The sequence below is a fragment of the Puntigrus tetrazona genome, chromosome 5 (assembly GCF_018831695.1).
Source record: "Puntigrus tetrazona isolate hp1 chromosome 5, ASM1883169v1, whole genome shotgun sequence".
In the NCBI taxonomy this organism is placed as follows: Eukaryota; Metazoa; Chordata; class Actinopteri; order Cypriniformes; family Cyprinidae; genus Puntigrus; species Puntigrus tetrazona.
Window position 1 is genome coordinate 1,087,501 of NC_056703.1, and position 24,763 is coordinate 1,112,263.

Here is a 24,763-nt window from a genome sequence, read left to right on the forward strand (position 1 = left end):
GCACAAATCAAAGAGTCAAATGGGTTGTCATCAGTTATTATGCCTTAACTGTTTTCACTCGGTTTCTAAAAAGCAAATGTTTGCACAAGAAATATTATGAGAGGAACATTTGGGTTCAGCTGAAAATGATTTCTGTTTAACAAAAAGGAGCAGCTCACTCCAAAATGAACATTTGCTGAAAATGTACTCTCCCTCAGGCTATCCAAAATGTAGATTTTTTTTTTTTTTTTTACAGAAAAGACATTTAAAGTGCCCCTATTATGGATTTGTGAAAATTGCCTTTCGTGCAGTGTGCAGCTAAGTGAATGAAAACATCCTGCCAGTTTTAAACCGGAGTGATTTTGACTCTGAATCATTAAAACGAATCATTTTTAAAATGAATACCAATTCTTGTTGACTTCAGTAACGGGTTTGGAAAAATTCATCGTTTGGGAGTCGTTGAGAAATAAGGTAAATGTAAATGCATATTATAAGACAACGAAAGTGTTTTAACCTTGCATGTATGTCAATCTGTTGTTGGAAACTCACAAATACAAAATGTGAACCTTTCATTACCCATAATAAGAGCACTTTAATTTAGCATTTGATCACTTGAATGGGTGCCGTCAGAAAGAGTCTAGCTGATAAAAACATTACAGTAATCCACAATTAAACCGCACCACTCCAGGCCAGCAATTAATTTCTTGTGAAGAGAAGAATGTGTTTCTGGAAGAAACAAATTCATCAAGAAGTTATTAACTCAAGCATCTATCCTTAATATTGTTTACCCCAATTAATTTTTGGTCTTGTCTGAATCATAAGAGAAATATACACAGGCCAAGCACCATTTACAAGTAAAAACAGTTCTTTTGATAGGACTACAGGGGATAGACTCAACCTTTGACCAGAGTTGACAGTTTAAAGTTAGATTGTTTCTTATAACGCTGAGCTTGATAGACTGGAGTGGAGTGGATTACTTGTGGATTATTGTGATGTTTTATCAGGTGTTTAGACTCTCACCCTGACGGCACCCATTCACTGCAGAGGATCCAAAATGCTACATTTCCCCAAATCTGTTGTCAAGACAAGCGCATTCAGATCTCGGATGACCTGGGGTTGAGAAAGTGTATTGCAAATTAACATTTTTAGGTGATCTATTTCTTTAAAATTGAAGTATAAATTTTACACAGCCTGCTGGATGCGTTTCACGTTTGGACATTTTGAAGTAAATATGCAAATTGCATAACATGTTGGAGCACCGTGTTTTTCGTCTGGATCATCCATGGCCAGTAGTTATTTCAGGACGTACAATTGAGCTAATAACGATGAACGATTGTTGAGTCCAACAGCTGAAATTCTTCATTCTCATCAGTGCCAAATTAAGCATCCCAACATTGTCTCTGTTTATGAACGGAAGAGCCAAATGGCTACACTTTATGCTTCAGTGATAATGCCTGTTGGCAACACATGCAAAGAAGCCACTGGCAGACGTCCTGCATCTCACAGTACACAACTGCTAGCTCTTAAACTCCTGAACTCCTCTAGTAACTGCAAGGACATTTAATTCATTTCTATAGTGTTCTGTAAGTTCAAGGAAATTTAAAATGATGAAACATGAAATTATTTTCTGTATCGATTCGAAAATATTTCAAAATACCATGCAGCTATTGATTTTGATGGATCGAGTGTGGCATTCTGGGGGTACTTATAAGAATCATTAACTTTTATGGTGCATAATCTTCAGCATAGTATTCAGACTAAAATTATTATATTATCTATTATATAAACTACTTTTTGCATGAATGGAATTGGTTAACTTCTGTACATGTTTACTTAGCAGGGAAAACGTAGCCATTTAAAAGCTGGTAAATGTAAAATGCCTTGTGCATTAACATAACATTAAATAATTTTTAGTTTGAAGTTTACATTTAGCATTTTTAATTGCTTCTCAGAGCATTCAGATGAAGGTTTCACCTGTGGTTCTGCATCTTGGTCTCCTACTACAGTCGTGTTTTCACTGAACGGTCTCCATCTCTCCTGTTAAATGAATCAACTGAATACTGAAGTTCTGAGTTTAACTGGAAACTTTACAATCTCCTCCTGTTTGTCCTTCTCTCAGATCCTAATCAGCGGATGGGAGTAATAGCTGCGGCAACGCTGGTGACGTTTCTGCTGGTGGTTCTTCTGTCTCTGCTGTGCTGCTGCTTCCTCTGTAGCAACAAAGACAACCGCAAGTAAGTGCAAACCAACACTAAATACTTTCTCCAATGACAGATTAATATGCAAAGGTAAGATTAGTAATGTATTTACCCAATTTAGTGAGTTTAAACATTAGACATCATTCTTTAAACTTTCCTAAATGTGAGGTATTTGCAAATAAAGTGGATGTTTAGCAAATCTCAAAAATCTGAAATTTTGTAAACCTCAGATTTGATAGTTAAACATGTGGTTATATATATATATATATATATATATATATATATATATATATAGAGAGAGAGAGAGAGAGAGAGAGAGAGAGAGAGAGAGAGTGATACAGTTTCTCAAGATTCTTTCATTTCATTAGCATATAACAGCTATAAACAACTGTTTGTGAACACAGCTGTATTTGGTTCTTTAAAACCAGGCCGACAGCCATATTCTGCATTGATGGTGTGAACGTGGCCTTTGCGTCTCCCTCAAACGCGCTTTGTTCTTACACCACTGGCAAAAATCATCTTTTAACAAAGCCTGTCATCAGAATTGTTCACAGTTCGCTGAAGTGAAAGCCTCTTCTGTTCTCTGCAGTCAGTCGGGAAAACTCAAGACTCTCGTGTTCTAGAAATCACAGTCGGCTGTTTTCTTAAACTTTCCACCTTTTCTAAATGGCTGGAAAACTAAAGAACGTAAGACCAACTGAGCCTAGATTTCCTCGTTTTGCCCGTGAGGCAAATGAATCCCTCAGTTTCTTCTTAACTTGAACATCATATCTATAATCTCCATGCAGTTCATGCTAGAATGCTGTCTATCTACAATAACACATCTACAACATGCAATCCATTTCTTGTCAGAGTAATGTAGGTCTAACGTCACCCTTCCTCCTTTAGCCCTGACCAGGAAAACTCCACCAACAGCAAGAAGGCCAAAATAATCCTCTGTGGTGGATTCAGTCGAATCAGCACCAAACTCCCCAGAATCCCTCTGAGGAGACAGAAACTACCCAAAGTTGTTGGTATGTCTTCATTTTCCATCATCTACAATTACATATGGTTTAGGTCAGTGTGTTGTGAGTAAACAGATCCATGCAATAGATGAAAGATGCACTTGCACTTAGATGTGCCTGATGTTTAGTCTTCAGTGGTTTAACAAAAACAACATATTTAGCAAGTACATTAGCGTGCTTTTTGCGTTAGAGTGCATATTCCGATGCATATCTCCCTCAACAAAAAAACTTGTCATGTTGGTAAAATGTTGGCAAAAAAAACTTGTCTAAATGAGTTATTCATTGAATCATTTATTCAAATGATTTGTTTAGAATGATGCATTCTAACTGCATCATAAAGCCTAAAGTATAATTCAGTTTTTTACATATAGCCTACCTAAATATATTCCACTTGATAGTGTACACGAGTGCAGACTATAAAGCTTCATCTTTGTCTAACGTCTCAACCAATGGCAGGACCCTGTTGAAAAAGCTGCACATGCTGGTTAGGTATGTTTTGAAGCATGGCTGCCAGTTTTAGCTGCTTTAAACTGGTCCTTAGTTGGTCAGGATCTGGTTTTAAGCCGGCCCTAAGCAACTAGCTCCTGCTCAGGACCAGCTTAAACCAGTTCAAACCAGCAGGCATGCTTCAAAACATACTTTTATTTGTCTGACCATTGGCAGAAAGGGTAGTTTTTGGGAACCTGTTTGGAAGGAATCTTAACTCAAGCAATTCTTATTGGTTCTGCTACTGGTTAAGAGCTTCAGTCGGATTGGAAAGCTTTCTGCGTTGACCCAAACAAAGTCTTTAGGGTTTCATCTGAATGGAATGCTTTGGGTGCACGTTTTATTTCCCTTGGCTCCCTGTGAAGCTCTGAGTCCTTATTAATCTGTACCCAAACAGACATTCATTTTCTTATTCCCCGCATTTCTTTCCTCATTTCCCTATTTCTTGTTAAAACAGACGGCTAGGAGCTGACTGTTCCCCAATCAAAGACCCCTCTGTTTTTGCCAGGATGGAACCCCTGTGTGGAGTTCTTGTGGTCGGGGGAACTGTATTGGCTGCGGCTGCCAGGAGTCGGTTTTAGGGAGAATATTAAAGTGGCCATGAAAGCATATTATAGTTTTTCAAGGCAGTTTTGTTTGTGATATTAATTTTGGACTTGAATTCGTCTGAGAGAGCAAATTGCAAAAGGCATGGCATACTTGAGTTAGCACCACCGAACATTAAATGAAGTGAGTTGGGACTTTTTAAATATAGAAAAATGCGGGCTAGTTTTGCTGTGGAGTTTTACAGCTGTTTTGCTTTAGCATGCACAAATAAAAGAGGTCAAATGACTACACCAATTCACATGCTTTCCACAACCGAATGATTCACTTTTAAAGGAAAGCTCACACAAAAATAAAAACTCTGTCATCATTCGCTCACCATCGTCTGTGGAAAACAACACACGATTTGAACAAAATGCAGAAGCTGTTTTTTTTTTCATACCGGTGCTGTCAAGTTCCCAAAACAAAAAAAGAAAAAGGATCACTACATTTTCCCTGGAACACATGTATTTCTATTTCAAGACTTCTGAAGTCGCACATTACATCTGTAGGGAAACAAACCATTTATTTTAAGTACTCAAATATCATTTACACTCGTGAATATAGATAAACTTGGCTGATGTCAAAATGAATGATATCAAATTAAGCGCCACGTTTAAAAAAAAAAATAAAAAGACACAAGAATGAGATTTGAGAGCTACGGTTGAGATTTACAGCCCCTGGTCATGGAAGAAAAGCAGTCTGAACATAAAGATAAATATTATTTGGCTGGGGAGTGGGTAAATGATGAGAATTTTATTTTTAGTCAGCTACTTCCATTTAGCTTGCACTTGAAAATTAAGAAAGTATAATTGCATATATATGAAACTGTATAGCTGTATGAAAATTACAAAACAAAAAAAAATCCAGAAAACTGAAAAAATAAATATACAAAAATAAATAAAACATATTTCTGTTTATCTCACAAGATTTGAGATAACATATGTTTCAATTTAAGATAGGAAATACAAAGAAAGACAGCACAAGGACAGTTTAAAGCAACCTTTTTCACAAAATGAAACTTATTGAAAAATTTCAGTTGAATATGAAAAATAATTTGACAATAGCTAATTGTGTAAGATGTTCATAAGTAATTTGATTCTCTACACCTGTAGTTAGTCTGCTATTAACATAAGGTGAACTGACTTAGATATATAAATCACTAAAACATCAGCTGATTAAAGCTTTGGTTTTAAACAAAAATTAATTTAAAAGTTTTGAAGAAAACCCTATATATTCATCTCCAAAAGAACCACTTTGGATCATCTCCAAATAAAAATCAAAGTTGACAATCAAGTGAACGAGAGCTGAATTCTGATTTTACAAAAAACTTTACGACACATAATACCCAAGCGTATGAGTAACAGGCAGTGACTGGTGAGCGCTATTTAGTTATTTAATGACCGGGAGAAAGACCAGAGCCATGCTGTCCTCCAAGAGACACGTGCTTCCACGTTAATTTACCGCTAACGCTAAGTTAAGAGTCACTGCCGTCAGAACAGAGTAAAGAAAAATCCTCTGTAAAACAATAATGTCAATGTTGGTTAGGGTCGAGTACGGCCTGCAGATTGTTTCAATAAAACCCCTCGAGCCGTAAACTTCTGGACAGACAACAAAGAACAAGCAAGTAGTAAAATGCAGTGAGAAGATAGCGCTTTAGCTGAAGAGATATGCTCTCGAACACAAACTGGCCCTTTCATCCCAAGACTTATGAGAAAAGTGAGCGAGAATGCACATAAAGCGTCTCTTTCATCGGACAAATCAGAAAACGTTAAAAACTGCCAAAATCAATGTCAAACGTTTCTTTTCACGCTCACTCTTGGTTGGTAAACAATTTGGGTTCGCAATAACATATAAGAGGAAGAACTGAAAGCAAACGCAGATGTAATGTCGACCCCGTTCTCTTCCCAACCCCCTCCAACTCTTTACTTAATGGGAGGAGCTGGATGAAAATATCACTCTCTGTTTCCCTCTTTTTCCTTTTCCTCCTTTTCCTGTTGCAAGCCAGCGGTTCTGCTATCCTCATTGGCCAACTGCTGCAGTGAAGTCTGCTATTTTTCCCTTTTTTTCTCCCCAATTTTTTTTTTTCTTTTGTAACTCTACCCTCATAGGAGAGCGAGCGGGGGCCTGGGGGTTCTTCAGACAGGAAGTGACCAAATTTACCACAGTGTGCTTTTAGAGCCTCTTTTACTCATACTACAGCTGGTAATGACAGATTTAGAAAGAATAAAAAAAGAACGAAAATGTTTACCCCTTCATCTCCTTGTGACCTATATTCTGTCTCTCCATAATTCAGATATGTAATTTAGGAATAACATTTCTACACGCAATCTGTTTTGAGTCAAGAGGCCATATTTGGATGAGATATAATAAAATATAATAAATAATAAAAATTTAAGTTATTAATGGCATCCAAAAGAAAAGTTTTTTGTACATAATAGATGTGTGTGTACTGTTTATTTATTATATATATGAGGATGCTTGCGACATTCACCTAAGTGCTTGTATATCATACTAGTCTAATTTATGCTCATGTTCTCACATATTCGACCTAGACAAAAGAAACGCTGTAAAGAACGATCCATGGACAGTGTTCCTATGCTCCGCTTCTTAGCTCTTGATGTACATTTCTCTTAGTCCAAGTCTATAAACATGTTTCTGGAGAGGCGTCAGAGAGACAGGCCACCTGCTGCCCTACACCAGAGTACTTTCTGCAGCTGTGAGGACTTTTGTTCAAGGCCTGTAGAGCACAGGGTGGGCAGCCAGACCAGCTAAATCTCCGTCCCTGAGAAGACAGCAGTTGTCCGATGTCAGTAAATCGCTCAGTAACAGCACTGAGTCTGTTTGCATGTATTCCCAACATGTATGTGATGCCATTTCACAGTCCCACAGGGGCATCATAAATCTGCATGATCGGAATAGCTGTGACATGAACAGCAGTACGCGGAGAGGAGCAATTCCTTTGACGTTTCGGGAAAAGTTCTTCCAGCATCTACAGCTGTTTGGAAAAAAGTATAAAGTACGGAATGTAAATTGTTTCATTGAAGGCAAAACTCCAAAAATGCAGTTTTATTTCTCTGTGGTTTTCACTGCTGTGTGCTGTTGAAATGTTTATTTTTGCAAATTTACTTTTAAAGCCTTTTTTTTTCCACCCCGGGAGAGCGTTGGAGCCGAGCGATTGCAAAAGATCGAGTCTTTCTAGATCTAAAACACATATGCAAAAACTCAACATGAAAGTTCGCTGTGTTTCGGTCTTTGAGTTATTGTGTTATTCGCTTTATGAGTAAACTAAACTAAACAGCCCATAGTTTGTCAAGTGTTGAATATCAATCTTTCATTGTTTACAGTAAATCTTGTTGCTGGTAGTTTTCAATGTAAAAAGCTACTAGTAATTGAAACCATATATGGAACAACATTTAAAAAACATTTTACCTTTACCACTTATGTGTTTTAGAATTAAACTAGACATTATATATTACTATTAAAATAATCCTTCAGGAATTGAATGGGTTGTGTTGAGCTATGATGGAGAAGGATGAATGGAGACTAACAACAAAGGATTAAGGATGTCACCCGAGAAAGAAAGTTGCTTCAGAGACAGATTAGGTTTATAGTTCATGCATAATATGACCAAGGACATGCATGAAATGCAAAAGAACTGCATTTTAAACACATGATGACTTGAAAGAGATCTTCTGATCTTGCCTGGAAGGTTTCACACGGCTAAACAGCCAAAAGAGCGGTGTGAGAGAGGCGTAACCAGGCCAAGAAAGTGTGGTTAGCATCTACTCTAGTTCATCCTGAAAGGAGATGTGAGCAGCAGACCACAGGAATCCTGAGTTGACCATCTTTTCTAAGTCAGCATGAATGCATCATCACATATAAGTGGGCGGAAGGAAGCGGCCTCTAGAAAACCACCGTGACCTTCATTAGGACCAAAGTCACATGCAGGAGAACAGGTTAGCTATGTAGATTTGTGATTAGACAACATTTTTGGTTCCTGATGAGCCGCTTTTTAAAAGAAGCAAAAAGATGGCAAAGGGGTGTTGCATCAGAATATTTTCACTCACATAGAGAATTGATTGATTCCTTTCGAAAACTTCATTGAGCTGTACAGAACAGAATAATATACATGGTAATTTGATCGTTTTATTTCCTATTTTGGTATCTATATATGCTTTATAAATATTTTCTCAATTAACAGTTTTTTCCAAGGCATTATTAGATGCGAGTGCTGTTATAGCTATGCAAATATTTGATTTCAATAACAGTATGATTAAACTATATCTTGTTATTTAATTATCTTGTTATTAAATTGTGTTTTTTTTGTTTTTGCATATATATTACACTGTAAATAGTATACGGTTTCAGATATGGACGCATTTGGACATTGTTACAAAGAAAAAGTAAAACACATTAAACATTTCATCAAAAAAAAAAATTGCAATAATCATGCTCAGTTTAAACCAGTTCAGTTTTTTTTTTTTTTTGGTTCTAAACAATATGACTATGTTGGTCCATCAACACCAAACCAGCTGTAATTAGCAGTACTATCCCTAACCCTAATCTAATTTACCCCAGTTAAATTCCTAGCTCTTCAGATGATCTCTGATCATTTCACTAGCATGCTTTGAAGTCTAGCATTTTACTCATGTGCTGTCAATGCTGGCATTCATACAGATTATCCACGCTCCACTATTTGCCCTTGTCGGTCACTAAAGCAGACTGTAGAGTCTAACATCATCACACATGTTGTCAAAGAGCCTTTGTGTGTTGTGGAACCCAGGGAGCCTTCTTCAACTGGTCTGACCTGACTTCCCTGTTTGTTTTCTCTTTGTCCAAACCCTTAGTCACCCACCACGATCCTGAGAACACCTTCAACAGCATTATCGAGCCTCCCTCAGTGGTGGACCAACCTTCTCCATCATGGTCATCCCAGGAGTCCTTCTCTTCCTTCGAGACGAGTGAAGACGGGCCTGTTTACTGCATACCCCATGAAGGTGAGCAGGAACCAGTGCAGATAAGCCATCTATTTGGGCAACATGGAAAACAGATGAGGGAGTTAAGAAATCTCCAGACAATTTTATTAAATGACCCCATTCTGTGGTAAACGGTTGCCCTCTGGGTGCGTATATCACATGCATTGAGATAACACAAACAGTAAATGCTATAAATGGCCAAGTCAGCAGATGCAGCACTTTCAGGATGTGACTCAAGACTTTCTGCATAAACTGGTGTGTGGGTGATATAAAAGCATTTATCTTAACATGCAGTTTTGGTGTTTCTAAAATAATACAACAATATTCTTTAGTTGTCCTAATCATTTTATTGTAGATGTGTCGATGACAATGTAGAATTCTTGCTTGGTTAGTTGTTTTTAAAGACTAAAGACTGCCTCATTGTGACTGTCCCATTGACTGCCACACAATTGCTACTATCAAGGTACGGAAAAGATATTGTCTGAATGCTCCATCTGCTGCCGGTGATTCAACCATAATATTATGAAGCTACGAGAATACTTTTTGTACTTAAAGGAAACAAAAATAACAACTTTATTCAAAGATTCTGTACTGCAATATCAACGTAACGCCATTTTATCATCATCCGGTGCACACTGTGTAAACAGTTCTAGACGCAATGGAAACACATGTTGTTTGTGCAAATAAAAGCGTAAAAACAAAGTACAGGCCATATCTTTTCACTGTGTTTAACACAGAACTGCGTATGTAATGTGTATTCACTGGATGCTGTCCAAAATAGCGTTATGGTGATGTTACAGTGACAAATCTTTCTTTCATTAAATAATGTATGCTCGAATCTTCACACAGTTGAAGCACTGATGGCAGATGGAGCATTCATACAACGTCTTTGTGGTAATTGTTGGGCAGTCAATGAGACAGTCACAAGCCTTGGTTTTCATTAAAAATATCTTAAATTGAGTTCCGAAGATGAACAAAGCTTGTATGGGTTTGGAATGACATGGGGGTAAGTGATTAATGGCAAAATTTAAATTTTGGGGTGGAGTAACCTTATAAGTCCAATTTTTTGTGGAAATAGGCTCATTCTCCAATAAGTTGAGTTTTACCAGAATCTATTCAGCCGATCTCTGGGTCTGGCTATAGCACTTTTAGCATAGCTTAGATCATTGAATCGAACTACACCAGTGGCATCATGTTAAAAATGACAAAGGGTTTATTTTTCCTATTTAAAACTTCACTCTGGAGTCAATGATCTGTTCTAAGCTTTGCTAAAAGTGCTATCACCAGACCCAGAGATCACCTGATTGGATTCAAGAACAGTAAAACTCAACTTTTTAACTCTGGGAGTGTTAGAGAATGAGCCTATTTCCAAAAAAAGTGGAGTGTTCCTTTAATTTATCACACAGGAAATAGCCAAAAAGTTATCCCTTTAATTTATGAAGGTTTTTGAATTGTTTAACAATCAGATCTAAGAATTTATTAATCAAAAATGTCTTTATCAACTACTTACCCTTTACATTTACTCATTTGTGTTTTTCAGATACTATGAATGAGAGCTCTGACAAGCGAAATTCTAGCGCTGTTCAAGAAACAACACTGAACGCCAATGATGAGGACGCAGGAGAGTACACATCTCTCAAAGACACAAGAGAAAATACAAAGCAGTATGTTAGCGATGGAAGTGAGCAGCCTCTTCTGAAGTCTTCAGACAGCGAAGGCTCCACCAGTGGTTCTGAGTCAACCATAGGAGCTGTTTACGCTCATATCGCCCGCCTTTCCAAACACTCCAAAGAGGAGGAGGACAACACCTCACCAGAGAAGACAAAAGAAAAGACGAAACCTCGTCCTCCAGACCCTTCCACTAAACCGAAGGTGTCCTGGATCCACGGAACATCCGGAACCAACCCAACAGAACAAAGCCAGACTCCATCACCACAAAAAGAGAAGAGGAAGAACAACTCAGAAGCTTCCGGAAAGGTCGAAGAGAAGCAGCGGTCAAAGGAGAAGTCAAGCAAGAACCGTGAAAAGCATCAGGACGGTAAGAAAGCAGATGGACCTGAATCACCAAGCAAAAGCAAATCTCACAAAGCTTCAGAAACCATCGAGCACCTCAATGGAACATTTCAGAATGCCCTGAAGAAGATCGGAAACTTCCACTCAGACAAGAAAACAAACGAAGCCAACAAAGATCCACCTAAAAGCCCAAAGATCATGCACCCACACATGAACTCTGAGGCCGCCACGCTGCTTGCAGCTCAGCTGAAGGAAAAGACCCAAAGCCTAAATCGGAACGAGGGTCTCACAGTGGGAATCAAACCCAACGGTGTATCAACACCTCAAGCCAACCGAGAGAAACCCACCCCGCCTCAAAAGACCAAGCGCTCCGCAACTGGGACCAACAAGCCCCTTCTTCCCACCTCCAGCAACCTCCAGAAGATGGTGGCTCCTATTTCAGACTCTACACCTGAACCCAAAAGCCCAGAAAAGCTAGGGGTTAATGGGACCAGAGTTGAAGGAGACGCCACACCAAAGAAAACGCCCATCAAAAAACCACCGAGGAAGAAAGGAAAGGAGGGAACACTAGAGACGGAAGGCAAAACCACTCCAAAGACGGCCATTATGCCACCTCAGACTGTCAAGTAGATCTTTGATCACATTGGTGCGTCCGTTTTTGAGAATATAAACATACTTTTTTTTTTTTATTCGTTAAACATTATATAGGAATTGGGTGGATTTCTTTTGTTTGTTTGTTTTAAACGGACGAGCTGCTTATAGGATTTAATATTTTGAAGGATTGTGGTTCTCATTAACTCTTTAAAAACCAGGAATCGGGAACAACACAGTGGCTTGTGTACAGTATTATAAAGGAAGAGTAAATGAATTTAATGTAATAAGCTCATCTTGTATGCTCTCAGTTTTACATATGCATCACTTCGTGTCCAAAGAGAGATTTTCCAATGCTATCATAATTGTGTGATCAGCAGGTTTTTGTGTCTGATAGGTTGTATTTAGCACTGTATTAATAGGTGTAAAGAATGAACCAAAGGTACTTTAAAGGTACAGAAAGAATGATCCCAATATTAATTTTCTCTCAGGCTATAACAGTATATTAAATATCTTGCAAATGATGTCATGAAGGAAATTCTGCTTGGGTTCTAAGACGTGTCATCATTACTTCACCTCGCATCATGCTTTTTAAGCTTAAAATGATATTTCTTGCAAGTCAACGGGGATATATTTTCTTTACGTTGAAGCTTAGCACTAGTTTTTCCTTTGCTCATAAAGTCCACACAGTTGGTAATGCATTTTTTTCTGGCCAGATAAAGACCCCATATAATGAAAACTTTGTTTGTTTTTTGTTTGTTTTGGCTTTTAGCCTGTCTACGTGGGCGTTCGTGCTGTTTATATATTATTATAGATCTAAAACTTCAGGAATTAAGTACAGTTATACAACTTTTCAGCCTCTGGGATGGATCTTGTACATCGTGGCGTATTCAAATTCTCAAAATAAAATTCAGTCCTTGCTTAACTTCCTGAAAATAGGAGAAACATATAATTTGCATTAAAAATCAGCACTTAAATTATTCTTAAACTCTTTTAATGCCTGCTCACATGCTACTCTGTACATGACTGATTGTGTCTATATAGCATTACTACAGCATTACCATAGTGCTCGTTCGCATTTTATGAAAATAACTGCTTTACATTATTTATGCAACCTACAAACTTTTACCATCGAATATTATTTGTCCTTCCATAGAAACAACGTAATGCTTTAAAGATGCCAGTATAAAGCAACCTAGCAGCCTTGACTATATAGTTGCAGGAAGTTCAATGCAATCAACAAATATTATTTTTTCCGTGGCTTAAATCAACACAAGAATGGCTCATGACTGCATCGAATGTGTTTATTTTTTAAGCTCACTATCAGAAACACCCTATAGCACTTGCAGATTCGTTTTTCAGGATGACATCCAACAGAACGAATTCATAAAAAAAAACTGGATGGTTATGCTTTGACAAAGAACCAAGGGTTAAATGTTCAATCTGGGTCTGCGCTATTTTTAAGCGAGTTCACAAAAAAGCTTTTGGATTGTGGTGTACAGTAACTGCTATTCCCTTATATGGTACCTTATATTTTTCTACATGTTAAGATATTTTGTAATAATATTTTTACCCTCATTTGTAAGCTGTGCTTATACAACTTATATCTTTGCTTTTTTTTTATTTTATGTGTGTCAAATGAACTGGTTTTCAATTTTGATAACATTTTTTATGTGCAAGCATCAGGTACACTTGGACCCAATGTTTAAATGTCTTTCTGTTTGCTCTCCAAATATCTTTTTCACATTTCTCTGTGGATGTTATTGTTTTTTAATGAACGATAAACTGCATGATGCAGAGTTCAGTGAGAGATCGCTGAGAGATATCTATGCATGTTACCCCATGTTCTGTTTTTGCTGTTCTGTTACTTGGGACCTATGACAAAAAACGACTTTTCATGTTTTTGCACGAATCCAGAACATTACCATCTGCGGTATATGACTTTATGGGAGTATGAATAACAGATTTTTTTCTACTCTGACTTTGGGGTGAGCTTTGACTAGAGCTCAGTGCTACAATATGAAGCATTATCAGTAACGCGCATTATCTTCATTCATTTTGTCCTGATTTTTGCCTTTTTATGTTGTTGATGTGTGGTTGTTCAGTTACCGTATTTGAAATAAAAGCAAACCTGTAGCTCATGAATCTAAAGGGTACAAATATGAATTGGCTTTCCCTTCAACCTTCAGTATAATATCATCATATAATATATGATATAAAAAAGGCACATTAAAAAAAGCTAAATTACATCTTACATAACCTACTTTACATTTTTGTAAGTAGCCATTGTTGATAACAAGATTATTTATATATATATAAATAAAATACAGGAATAAATAAACAAATATATAAATACAGCCTGTTGTTTTTCACCAAATAAAAACAATATACTATAATACATAAAAATAACTAATTTTAAAAAATGCATTCATATGCTCCAATATATGAATGTTTAATAATAGCATCTATATTTACAATATATTTTGATAAATATAAAATATTCAAAGACTTTGAAATGTGAACATTAGTGGAAAATTCTTAAAAATTTGCGTTGCAATTTTCAAATATTGATTCATTTTGTAATATATTGCAAATGATCGATATATCTCTCACCCCAAAAGATAAAAAAAAATGGTCCCGCTTTATATATTCTTGCTAATAACAAACCATTAATGACAATAAACTAATAATTAGCTGCTTATTAATAGTAATTGTTCAGTTTAGAGATAGTTTAGACATGATATATGCTTTATAAGTTCTAAAAAACAGTTAATAATGGACAGTGAGAACTGGTCCCTATACTAAAGTGTTACCAAAATAATAATTGTTTAGATAAAGCAGCTCTCCTTCACTACAAGACAATCCAGGACGTCTCTAAATGACTCTGCTCTCTCAGTTTGGTTTGGTTTGGTTTGTTTTTACTCTCCCATCCATTTTCTCCTTTATACAGTAAATGATATTTTACAGTTTCCGCTGACTCCTGGCTGCCTCTGTGCTCCGAGCAGGGGATCACGGTTAGGTTTTTTCGTCGCGGTAGCTGTCGTAACGGTGGTCATATGCTCATCAAACTCTAAAGGGCCCAGAGGACTCAACTGGCGAGCTCCTCTGCTGGCACAACAGCCTCTTTCATACAGGAACAGTTGGAAGTCTGTGCGATGGGGCCCTGGAGTTAAAGCATCATGCGCTGCGTATTTGCGCTCCATTTTCTCCGTCTTTTTTGAGAGAGGGCTTGAAGAAAGCAGCCGAGGTTTCCGTGGGCAAACGGCAACACAGGCAAGGAAGATCATGTGATCTGTAATTGAAACCAGAGATGTTTAAGCATCCAGACACACATACACGTGTGCGCTTTTTCCCAAGTCATGCCACTGCTGACATCCAGCTTCTTTTAAATGCGGAATTATGTTGACTTTCGTATTAGGATGTGTGCGTTTCCATAGAAGCTTCAGCGGATGTTACGTGGCAGATACACATTCAACTTTCAACCTTATAATATAACAAATAAAATATTGGTAATGTATTAGAAAATCGGACAAGATTTTGTACATATAATTCTACGAATGTGAAAAGGATTTCTGGGTTCGTCTTACAAAATATGTATAATATGTAAAATTATATTTCTAATAATTACATATAAATAAATAAATATTTAAAGTATCTTTGCTTAAACAGAAGACCTGTCACATTTTGTGTGGGGAAAAAGATCATTTATAGTAAGTAATAATTAATAAATTATAATAAGAAATAGATCAAATCAAATAAGTAAAAGTTTTTTTTTTTTTTTTCCTAAAATAAAAGGATTTTTCCCCATAATTGTCTCATAATGCAATAATTATATTATAACGCATTTATATTTTACAGGTTTTTACATTACTTTTTATTATACTCCAAAAGTAAATAAATAAAAATAAACAATTATTTAATTAAAAATTAAATTAATTAAAATGTAATTAATTATTTATAAAAATACAATTATTTTACAAAAAAAAAAAGGAAATATGAATTCTAAAGAAGTATAAACATACTTCCATTAATTATAAAAATGTAAGTATTATTTTGTCTACATTACAGTAATGGTCCAATATAATTTTTCCAACAAAATTAAGTACAGTAGAGGTACGAGACAACTGAAACAGCACTCCAGCGCTGGAAAAGTAATTTAGGCTGTGATTCTTCCAGGAAAAAAAGTGTATTCCAGAAAGCATTCACAAAACAAGGCTTATGGCTTTCAAAAAAGATATGGTTTATGACTGTCATCTGCGACCGGACAGACAAACTGATATTTCAGAGGCGGGCGATATGACAAATGGAGTGCCAGTCTAAACATACCTCTCCAAAAGCCGGAGCACAATGAAGCGGCGGAACCATCAGAGCCCACAACCGACCCCGTTCACAACCCAGCTGTCACCATGGCAACAGGGACAGATTGCGTCCACATCTGGTAGCGATTTCAGCTCTTGTGAAAGAAAAAAAAAAGCAGAGGGAGAAAGAAATTTATGTGTTAAGGCAAAAAAAAAAAAAGAAATATTTTCTGCAATGCAAAGCAGAAAAAAAGCAGAGGGTTGAGTCACACTTGAAATAGGCTGAGAAATGTGTTTTGTTTGTTTGCTTGCTTTTTTCTCCGCAAACAGAATGTAAAGCAATATTTCATACTTCTGTAAGTTATGAGAATCAAATGGAGCCATGCTGGTCCTCTGGAAAGTTGACACGCTTCGCCTGTTCGAGCGGGTTTTCCAAGGAAACAGTATTCAGGGGGGCAACAGACTCCAGAGAGAAAATGATTGTATAATAAAGGCTGACAACAACATAACTTAAACATAAATCACATGCTTATATTCTAGGTGATGAAGCAAGAACTCTTACTGTTTCAGTAGGATGTTTGGTCTCTAAAACAGGTTGAGCACCAATATTATTTGCTTATTTTATCTGAATCTGTTACAAAAAAGAAGAGTTCTAGATGACAATACAAGGCTTCGGTTACCATATTCATATAATTGAAATGTTAAGATGGTTTTGCCTGTAAGTAGTGTCAAAAACCTTTTTGGGCCCTCAGATGCATTTAGAAATGTCTTGATTTCAATGCTTTACATAATATCGTTAAAATGTTTCATGGTTTCCAAAAAAAATATCAAGCAGCAAAACTGTTAAAACTGTAGTAAAAGCAATAGTAATAATAAGCTGCTTGAGCAAATCAGTGCCACGGTAAGGAGCACACGAAGATAAAAATGACAAAAATAGTCTTTTAATAAATCCACAGAGAGCAATCCAACATGACAGACAGTAGAAAAACACACATAACATTAAAGAGACCAGACAAATTATTAGACTGATTTCTAAAGGATCATGTGACACTAAAGACTGCAGTAATAATGCTGAAAAATTCCCCATCGCGTCACAGAAATAAATTACATTTTGGAATATATTAAAAATAGATTTTTTTTTTTTAATTGCAATAATATTTTACCATTTTTTTGTACTGAGGGATGCTCCGAAAAGTAACCTTGAGACCTGAAGGGGTTTCTGACGTTCTGCGCTCACAAACACATATGTAGGTCTTTGATCTGCCGAAAACCCTCTAGCATCGCTTTTCGTTGAGTTTCCTGAGATGTCTGATAATCACAGCATACGTGTCCGTGCCATATGTGGGTTATTACTGGAAAGACGCTTGGCGTGTGGCGCTGCCTCTAACCGCTGGATGCTGAGCTCAGCTCCGCAGCACTGAGATCATATGTGTGTCTAATATACTGTTACAGGCTGAATCTGCCGGACTCACGCTGTGATATAAGACTGACCGATCTGAGGTGATAACAGAGCACTTCATCACGCACTTAATGAGACGTGCGGCTAAAAATAAATGACTTACTGCACTCCATTTACTCACTGTTCACTGGCTTGTTGATGATTATTACGTTCCTATTTCAATGTGCTCGGTGGCAGGCAAATGGCTATTTATCATGTCAATTGCGTAAATGTTTTATATGTCAAAAGCGCAGAAACCAGACTTATTATCTCCTGTTCACCCCACATTCCACGTCTCTCTCCTCAAACCTCACCGCAAACTTTTCCCTCTCTCCACAGAGCCTGACCCGACAGAAGATCCCCCGCTTCCGTTGATGCTGGAGGAAGGAACCATCTACGAGGTCAAGGAAATCTTGGAGCCCGACGCCATGGTGGTAGACTAGAATATCTGGTGGATGGGACGGGTTTCAGCCCTTAGGAAGCTGGGGTGCTGTTACGGATCTGCCAGGCTTTTCCACCAGCCAACCACAACGTTCCCATTCAGCAGAGTACTAATCAGTCACACCTGCGCATCATCATCATCATCATCATCATCATCATAATCAACACCAGCGTAAAAGCTCACACCACACTTCCCTCAGTGGCCGGTCTCGTTTCTACACGAAGTTGAGTACCACTGAAGCTCTACTGAGTCTATTGCTCTTACCTTGCAACTTATCTCTTGTCTTCTCCTCCAGGTCCAGTGTGTCTCCTGTATGTTCCAGTTCCCAGTCGCTGTCTGTGGTTTGTGTCCGTGTTCAGATCCAAGCTCCTGTCAAGACAGAAAACCAAGTCAAGTCCCAGCCATCGTCATTCTAAGCTCCCCAAACATCCATTACACACCTGCCATCAATCTCTGTGCTATATCTATATCAATAAACATCATTATCATTTTATCATTTTAGTCATTTCATAACATCATCATAGTATATAGTAATAAAATATAATTATTTATCATATAGAATTTAAGCAAATTAAAATATAATGACTTAAAATGTATGTATATATATTATAATTTTATTTGTCGATGTGAGTGTATGTTGTTACTGTATTTTTATTCAAACAAATAAACTTTTATTTTTTTTCAGTATACAACAATATGTGGAAAGTTTATATATATATATATATATATATATATATATATATATATATATATATATATATATATGTGTATATATATATATGTGTGTGTGTGTGTATATTCATTTATATATATATATTAATATATATATATATATATATAGTATATATATTAATATAATTCTGACAAGTTTAGTTTTTAGTTTAGTAGTTTTATGCTAACCAATTCAAAGAAGACACAACTATATGTCAAACTAAATCTTATCACAAAAGCTCATAATATTCATGTCTCTATATGGTTTTTTTTTTTTTTACCGGTAAAGTATCAGAAAATATTCCACACACTCCATAACTGTTAGCGATAAGAGCGGTGTTACATTTGCGCTAGAAGACCTGGCTCACATATCGTCATGTTTGCCCATTTTTAAGCCGTTACGTATAAAGAGCAAAGCCCCTATGAAGAGATGAAAGTCTCCCATTACTGAGACAGATACACAGGGTCAGCAAACAGTTGTCTGCACTTCTCTTTTTTCCTCTTTGTCAGCATATTTCTGTGTCAAGTTTATTCAAGAGGATCTGCCTCTAACGGAAAACTTTTCTGTATCTCTCTCTCTCCCTCCACATCCCTCCCACCTTCCCTCTTTTTCCCTTCTTATCCTTTCTCTTCCTTCTCTTGCTCTCCCCTCTTTTTCCCTCTCTGAGAGGAGGAAGTAGTGTGGTTTATTCAGGGCTCAGGTTTCACTTTTTTTTGTCTTTTTACTGGCTCCGGAGAAGAAAAGGAGAGAGCTGCTTCTGTAACCGTCACCGCACACAACACTGATGAAGATTAGACCAAAATGGAAAACAGCTCATACTCTCGTTTCCTCTGCTTTAATAGATTAATGACGTTTGCTAAATGCTCTCGCTATTAACTAGTCGCCGATTAGCAGGCCTATTATTAACCCACTGGCTGCTTATAGTACTTATAAAGTAGTTATTCTGCACGATCATATTCCACATCCTTACACCTACCAAATACATAAACTTAAAGTGCACCTATTATGGATTTTTGAAAATGAGCTTTCGTGCAGCGTGTAACACAGCTCTAAGTGAATGAAAAATAGTCATTTTAAAAATAAAGAGTCCCGAATCATTTCAAAGTGACATCGAAAAACTAAACATTAGCATACCACGCCCATCCCACTTGTTGTGCCCACTTGTTGTGCGCGCAGACCTGGAAAAAAATAGTTTTTTCACGTTGGTCTGAATGAAAATGCAAATTTATTTTTTGCTTTAAAAGCTCACAAACACTGCTGTGAAATCGACCAATCACAGGAGGGGTTACAAAAAATGTATTGCTTGTACAAAGGAGGATTAGGGCCAAGCAATAATAATAATAATAATAATAAAATTTCGAGATTAAAGTCATTAAATCACGATATAAAAGTAATTACATTCAGAAAAAAAAAGTCTAAATAAAGTGTTAATAATAAACCTACAAGAAAAAAAGTCATTAAATTTAGAGAAAAACCTTTTTAGAGAAAACGTTTTACAGAAAAGCTTTTTAAATTATGAGACACTTTTTTTGTTAAATTTTGAGAAAAAAAACTCAAAAGAAAAGTTGTTACATTTTTAGAAGAAATTTATTAAATAAATAAAAAAATTCCACTTTTTTCTCGTAATTTAACAAAATTGCTTTCATTGCTTTTTTTCAAAGTTCTGCTCTTATCATTTTAGCCAGATGATTTCAAATTTTATTAAAAGTCTTTAAATTTTATTACATTTTAAAAAGTTAATAACCCCCTTTAATCTCAAGATGGCTTTATTTTTTAATTAATCCTCTTCCATAGAACACAGGAAAAGATGCAATGCTTTTTTCAGTGTGGATATAGAAAACGAATATAAAGCACACAAAATGTATAAAAAGTTTTTTTCATAGTTAAACTTAAATATTTAGTTTTATATCATGTTATAATATTGTGTTTTGTTTTGTTTTTTTACAAAAAGAAAGAAAGAAAGGTTTATTACTGGTGATACTTGAACATGTAAGCCTATTTTTGGTTTTAAAACCGAATCTTGAATAAAGATACAGCAGCTAGTACCGCTTTCCTGTTATCTGTCTTTCTGTCTGCATTAATTCCCGATTCCCAAAGCTTCTTCTCCTAAAGGTTGGCCTGTAATCTCCCTGCTCTTTCAGTATCTCAGACTCACAGTCTGGATTCATTAAAACGTGTCAGTATCTTTAAAGCTGTGTCTACATCCTGTTCCTCTTTCACACCCCCTCTTCTCTCTCTCTCTCTCCGAGCCTCAGTCATTTCTCAGAGCATGTGGTTTTCATTAGCAAAGTTGGATTAGAGCACAAGGGCAGATCTGCAATGGTGGCAACCCACACTCCTCTCCTTCTCCGCCCGCCCTCCATTATCTCCGGACATTCTGCTCGAGACAGTCCGCGTTCATCCTCGTGATGTCAGCTGCGAATCGAAACCTGAAATTCCCATAATCCTCAACTTCTTGAGGTTAGAAGGTCCAATCAGATTCGAAGATCACTCTTAAATATAAAAGGCGGTTTCATGCGAATCGTTTCACGAAGAACCTTTAACATCCATGAAAAGTGGAAAATGTTTCTTTAGATGTTTAAAATGCTCTCCACACTAAAAAAAACACGGTTCTTTTAAGAAGAACGTTTTTTGGGGAACCGAAAATTGTTCTTCTATGGAAAAAGCTTTATTTTTAAGAGTTTGGAGTTTTTATATATATATATAAGATGTTCTTCTCATGAACAAAAATGTTTCTTGGAAGAACTGTTGACTAAAAGGTTATTTGAGGAACCAAAAATGGTGCTACTTTTATGGCATTGCTGCTAAATGCAATTATGGAAGCTTTCCAGTCCTCAAAATGTTCTTTATTTGGGAAAAGGTTTCTTTAGATTCAATGTTTTTTTTCCGTAAAAAAAAAGAAGTTGTTTTAAGAGCTGTTAACTGTAAGTTTTTGGTGGGGAATCAAAAATGGTTCTTCAATGGCTGTGAAAACCCCTTTTAGAGCCTTTATTTTTAAGAGAGAAAGAGAAACCTAAAATCATGGGTTAACCGAGTCTGCATTGCCAAATATAAATAATCTCCGTAATTTTTTGGTGATGAAAGCTGGAAACAAAATATGAGTGCGTGTGTGTGTGTGTGTGTGTGTCTGTGCCCTGAGGATCCAGACGTCCAGGATCAAACGATGCTTGTTTTGGAAACAGGGGGAAGCACTACCTAAATGCTGAGTGTGGAGAAAAACAACGGAGAGGGAGGGCGAAGAGAAAAGGGGAAAAAAAAACGAGAGGCGAGGATGAGAGCCCAAAGGATCCGGTGGAGGAAATGGCTTCTGCTCGTTATGTGTGCTGCTGGAGAACAGCATGCTGGGAAACGGACTGCAGTCATGCGTGTGTGTGTGTGTGTGTGTGTGTGTGTTGACGTGTGTGCAGGGATGGTGTCGCTCTCATTTAGGAGAGAGAGAACGGAAGAGCTCGTAAAAAAGCTTTCTGATGTTTAGCCAGAGGCGTGTGACTGATACTCGTGTGTGTGTATGTGTGTGTGTGTGTGTGTGTGTGTGTGTGTGTGTGTTTAAGACAAAACTGATGGCGAGCTTCTGTGTTTTTATTCAGATGATTTAACCCCAAGAAACATGTCTGATACTCAGATTTCAACACGATCAGAGCAACCTGCCGCACACAATCCTTCTGTTGCCTGTTTAATAGATCGTACTTTTCTAGCTATTAAAAAGTTTATGGGATCATTTTAAAAACATCCACTTTCAGGCCATGGTTCATTTTTGAAGTCTTAAATGCTTACTGGTTTTTATAAAGTAAATGTGATAAGTTGTACTGCATGTTGTCGGTAATATTTCAGCATGAACCTTTACTGGACTATTGCAAATTTGAACATTAAATATGACGTTTGTGGAACATTTATTTGTTATCATTATATTGCGTTGCGTTATATGTTTCACACCCACAATAAAAAACTACAGAGCTTTAAGCATTTAATTATAATGTTATTATGACATATTATTGAGAAATATTTATATTACATTTGAGATATTTTCCCTGAGTGTGACCTCTATATTGTCCTACCATTTTCATAGTCATTAAAACACACACACACACACACACACACACACACACACACACACACACACACACACACACACACACACAGAGACAAAAATCTTCTAAAGGTTTGATAAAATGTTCTTTTAAAGATGATAAATGCTTACTAAAAGTCTAGTAAACATCTCGGTTTTCATTTGTTAGTTACTATATTACTGTTGCTGAAACATCTATATTTCTATATCTGTATCTAAGGCTGTATTTCAACTAAGACCTCTTAAAATATTTACTTTATGGCTCTATATTTCTACTACGTTAAGAGTAGTTCCACATGCGTCTTCTTTTACTTCTCATTATCTGGATTTAAGAAGAAACGTCTGAGACAATGCGAATAACTGATTGAAACGTGTCTAAAAACTCTATTAAATTTCCTGAACCACTTTGAAGTAATAAAGCGATCCTGTAGGACAACAGCGGTGTCTCAGACTGACCGCTCAGACACATCTCTGCAGAATCACGCTGGGTTTAACGCGTCGCCCGCAGATATTATGTTTTTCGGGTCCAGAGAGGAAATCTGGGTCTTTTTAGAGAGACGACTGTGTCATCTGACACATCAGCGCCTGGCCACAGCTGTAGAGACAGACAGACAGAGAGACGGACGGGGCCCCAGCTCAGTCTGTGGATGATAGAGCGTGATGGTTTCACTGCTGCATTCCTATGGAGAATGGTTTATTTTCATTGGAAACATAATTGTCTGTGGCAAGAGTTTTGGAAGCGATTTTACCCAAAACGCTGCCAGAAGTCCCGTCCTGCAGCACGGTCGCCCTCTATAGGTGACCTAAAATCAACACACTCCTCCCTTTAAGAGTGAACAGTATTATGCAAGTGCAGTGTAACTGAATACAGCCGTACAGAAGTCATTCAGTCGGGGATGTATATGGTTTGCTGCCGTATGTAAATACACAGAACCAAGAGCTTAGTACGTACCGGACATGATACGTCCTCACGTGCGCTGCCTCCACGCTAAGTTGCCCCGTGACTCCATATTTTGTACATAATAAGTAAATGAATAATAAGTAAAAATGAATAAATAAATGATGAAAAAAAGAGATAACATTTTTATATAATGTTAAATAATAAAGAATTTAAGATCAAGAAAACTGGAGTACATTAGCAAATGTCAGCCAGACTTCAAAACATTAATTTAAATAATATATTTTAAATAATTTAAATGAAAATGAAATGAAAATTCTAAAAACCTTCAAAAAGCAAAGCAGCTTAAATCATGAGCAATTTATTAACCAACGTAAAGTTTTTTCATATAATACCAATACCAAAAGTCAGATATTTAAATATATAACAATATTTATATTTAATTTACATCTAATATTTTTAGAAATATGGCACACATTATACACACACCCATATATATATATATATATATATATATATATATATATATATATATATATATATTAATGTTAATGTTAATGTGTGTGTGTGTAAAATCACTAGATTTTTTCCAAATATTTATTAATATAGTTAATATAGTTTTTATTTATATATATATATATATATATATATATATATATATATATATATATATATATATATATATATATATATATATATATATATATATATTTACAAATTTACAAATGTAGAATATAAAAAATATATGATTTACTATATATCTATATCTATTATTTACTATATCTATAACATCAGCTCTAGACTTTTATTGAAGATGACTGACGACTCGTTTCTATCTGTTTCTGTAAAAATCTCACCAACTCAGCGTACTGTACATCACGTGTGGCCATTGTCATTAAAATGAAGGAGCACAACGAACTGACAGAAGAATTCAAAAGACTACGTTTAAACGGAGCTTGATGGGAGAACAGTCAAACAGCAGCTGTTGTGTTCTGACTCGGGTTATTCATCAGCAGACCGTGGGACAATCTGACACAGACACAGCTGCTTCACGCCGAGGAAAACAACATTACAATA

General features: G+C 36.4%; 1 protein-coding gene across 1 annotated transcript in view; it reads left to right on the forward strand.

Moving 5' to 3' along the window:
- The window catches only part of scarf2 (scavenger receptor class F, member 2), a 25,022-nt gene extending 11,039 nt beyond the window's left edge, over positions 1–13,983 (forward strand). Inside the window, exons 8-11 of the mRNA XM_043238982.1 lie at positions 2,099–2,213; positions 3,066–3,190; positions 9,100–9,249; positions 10,769–13,983. Of these exons, the coding sequence (XP_043094917.1) occupies positions 2,099–2,213; positions 3,066–3,190; positions 9,100–9,249; positions 10,769–11,871 (1,493 nt within the window). The 3' untranslated portion in view covers positions 11,872–13,983. The remainder of the gene's footprint in view (positions 1–2,098; positions 2,214–3,065; positions 3,191–9,099; positions 9,250–10,768) is intronic.
- Positions 13,984–24,763: the final 10,780 nt, after the last annotated feature.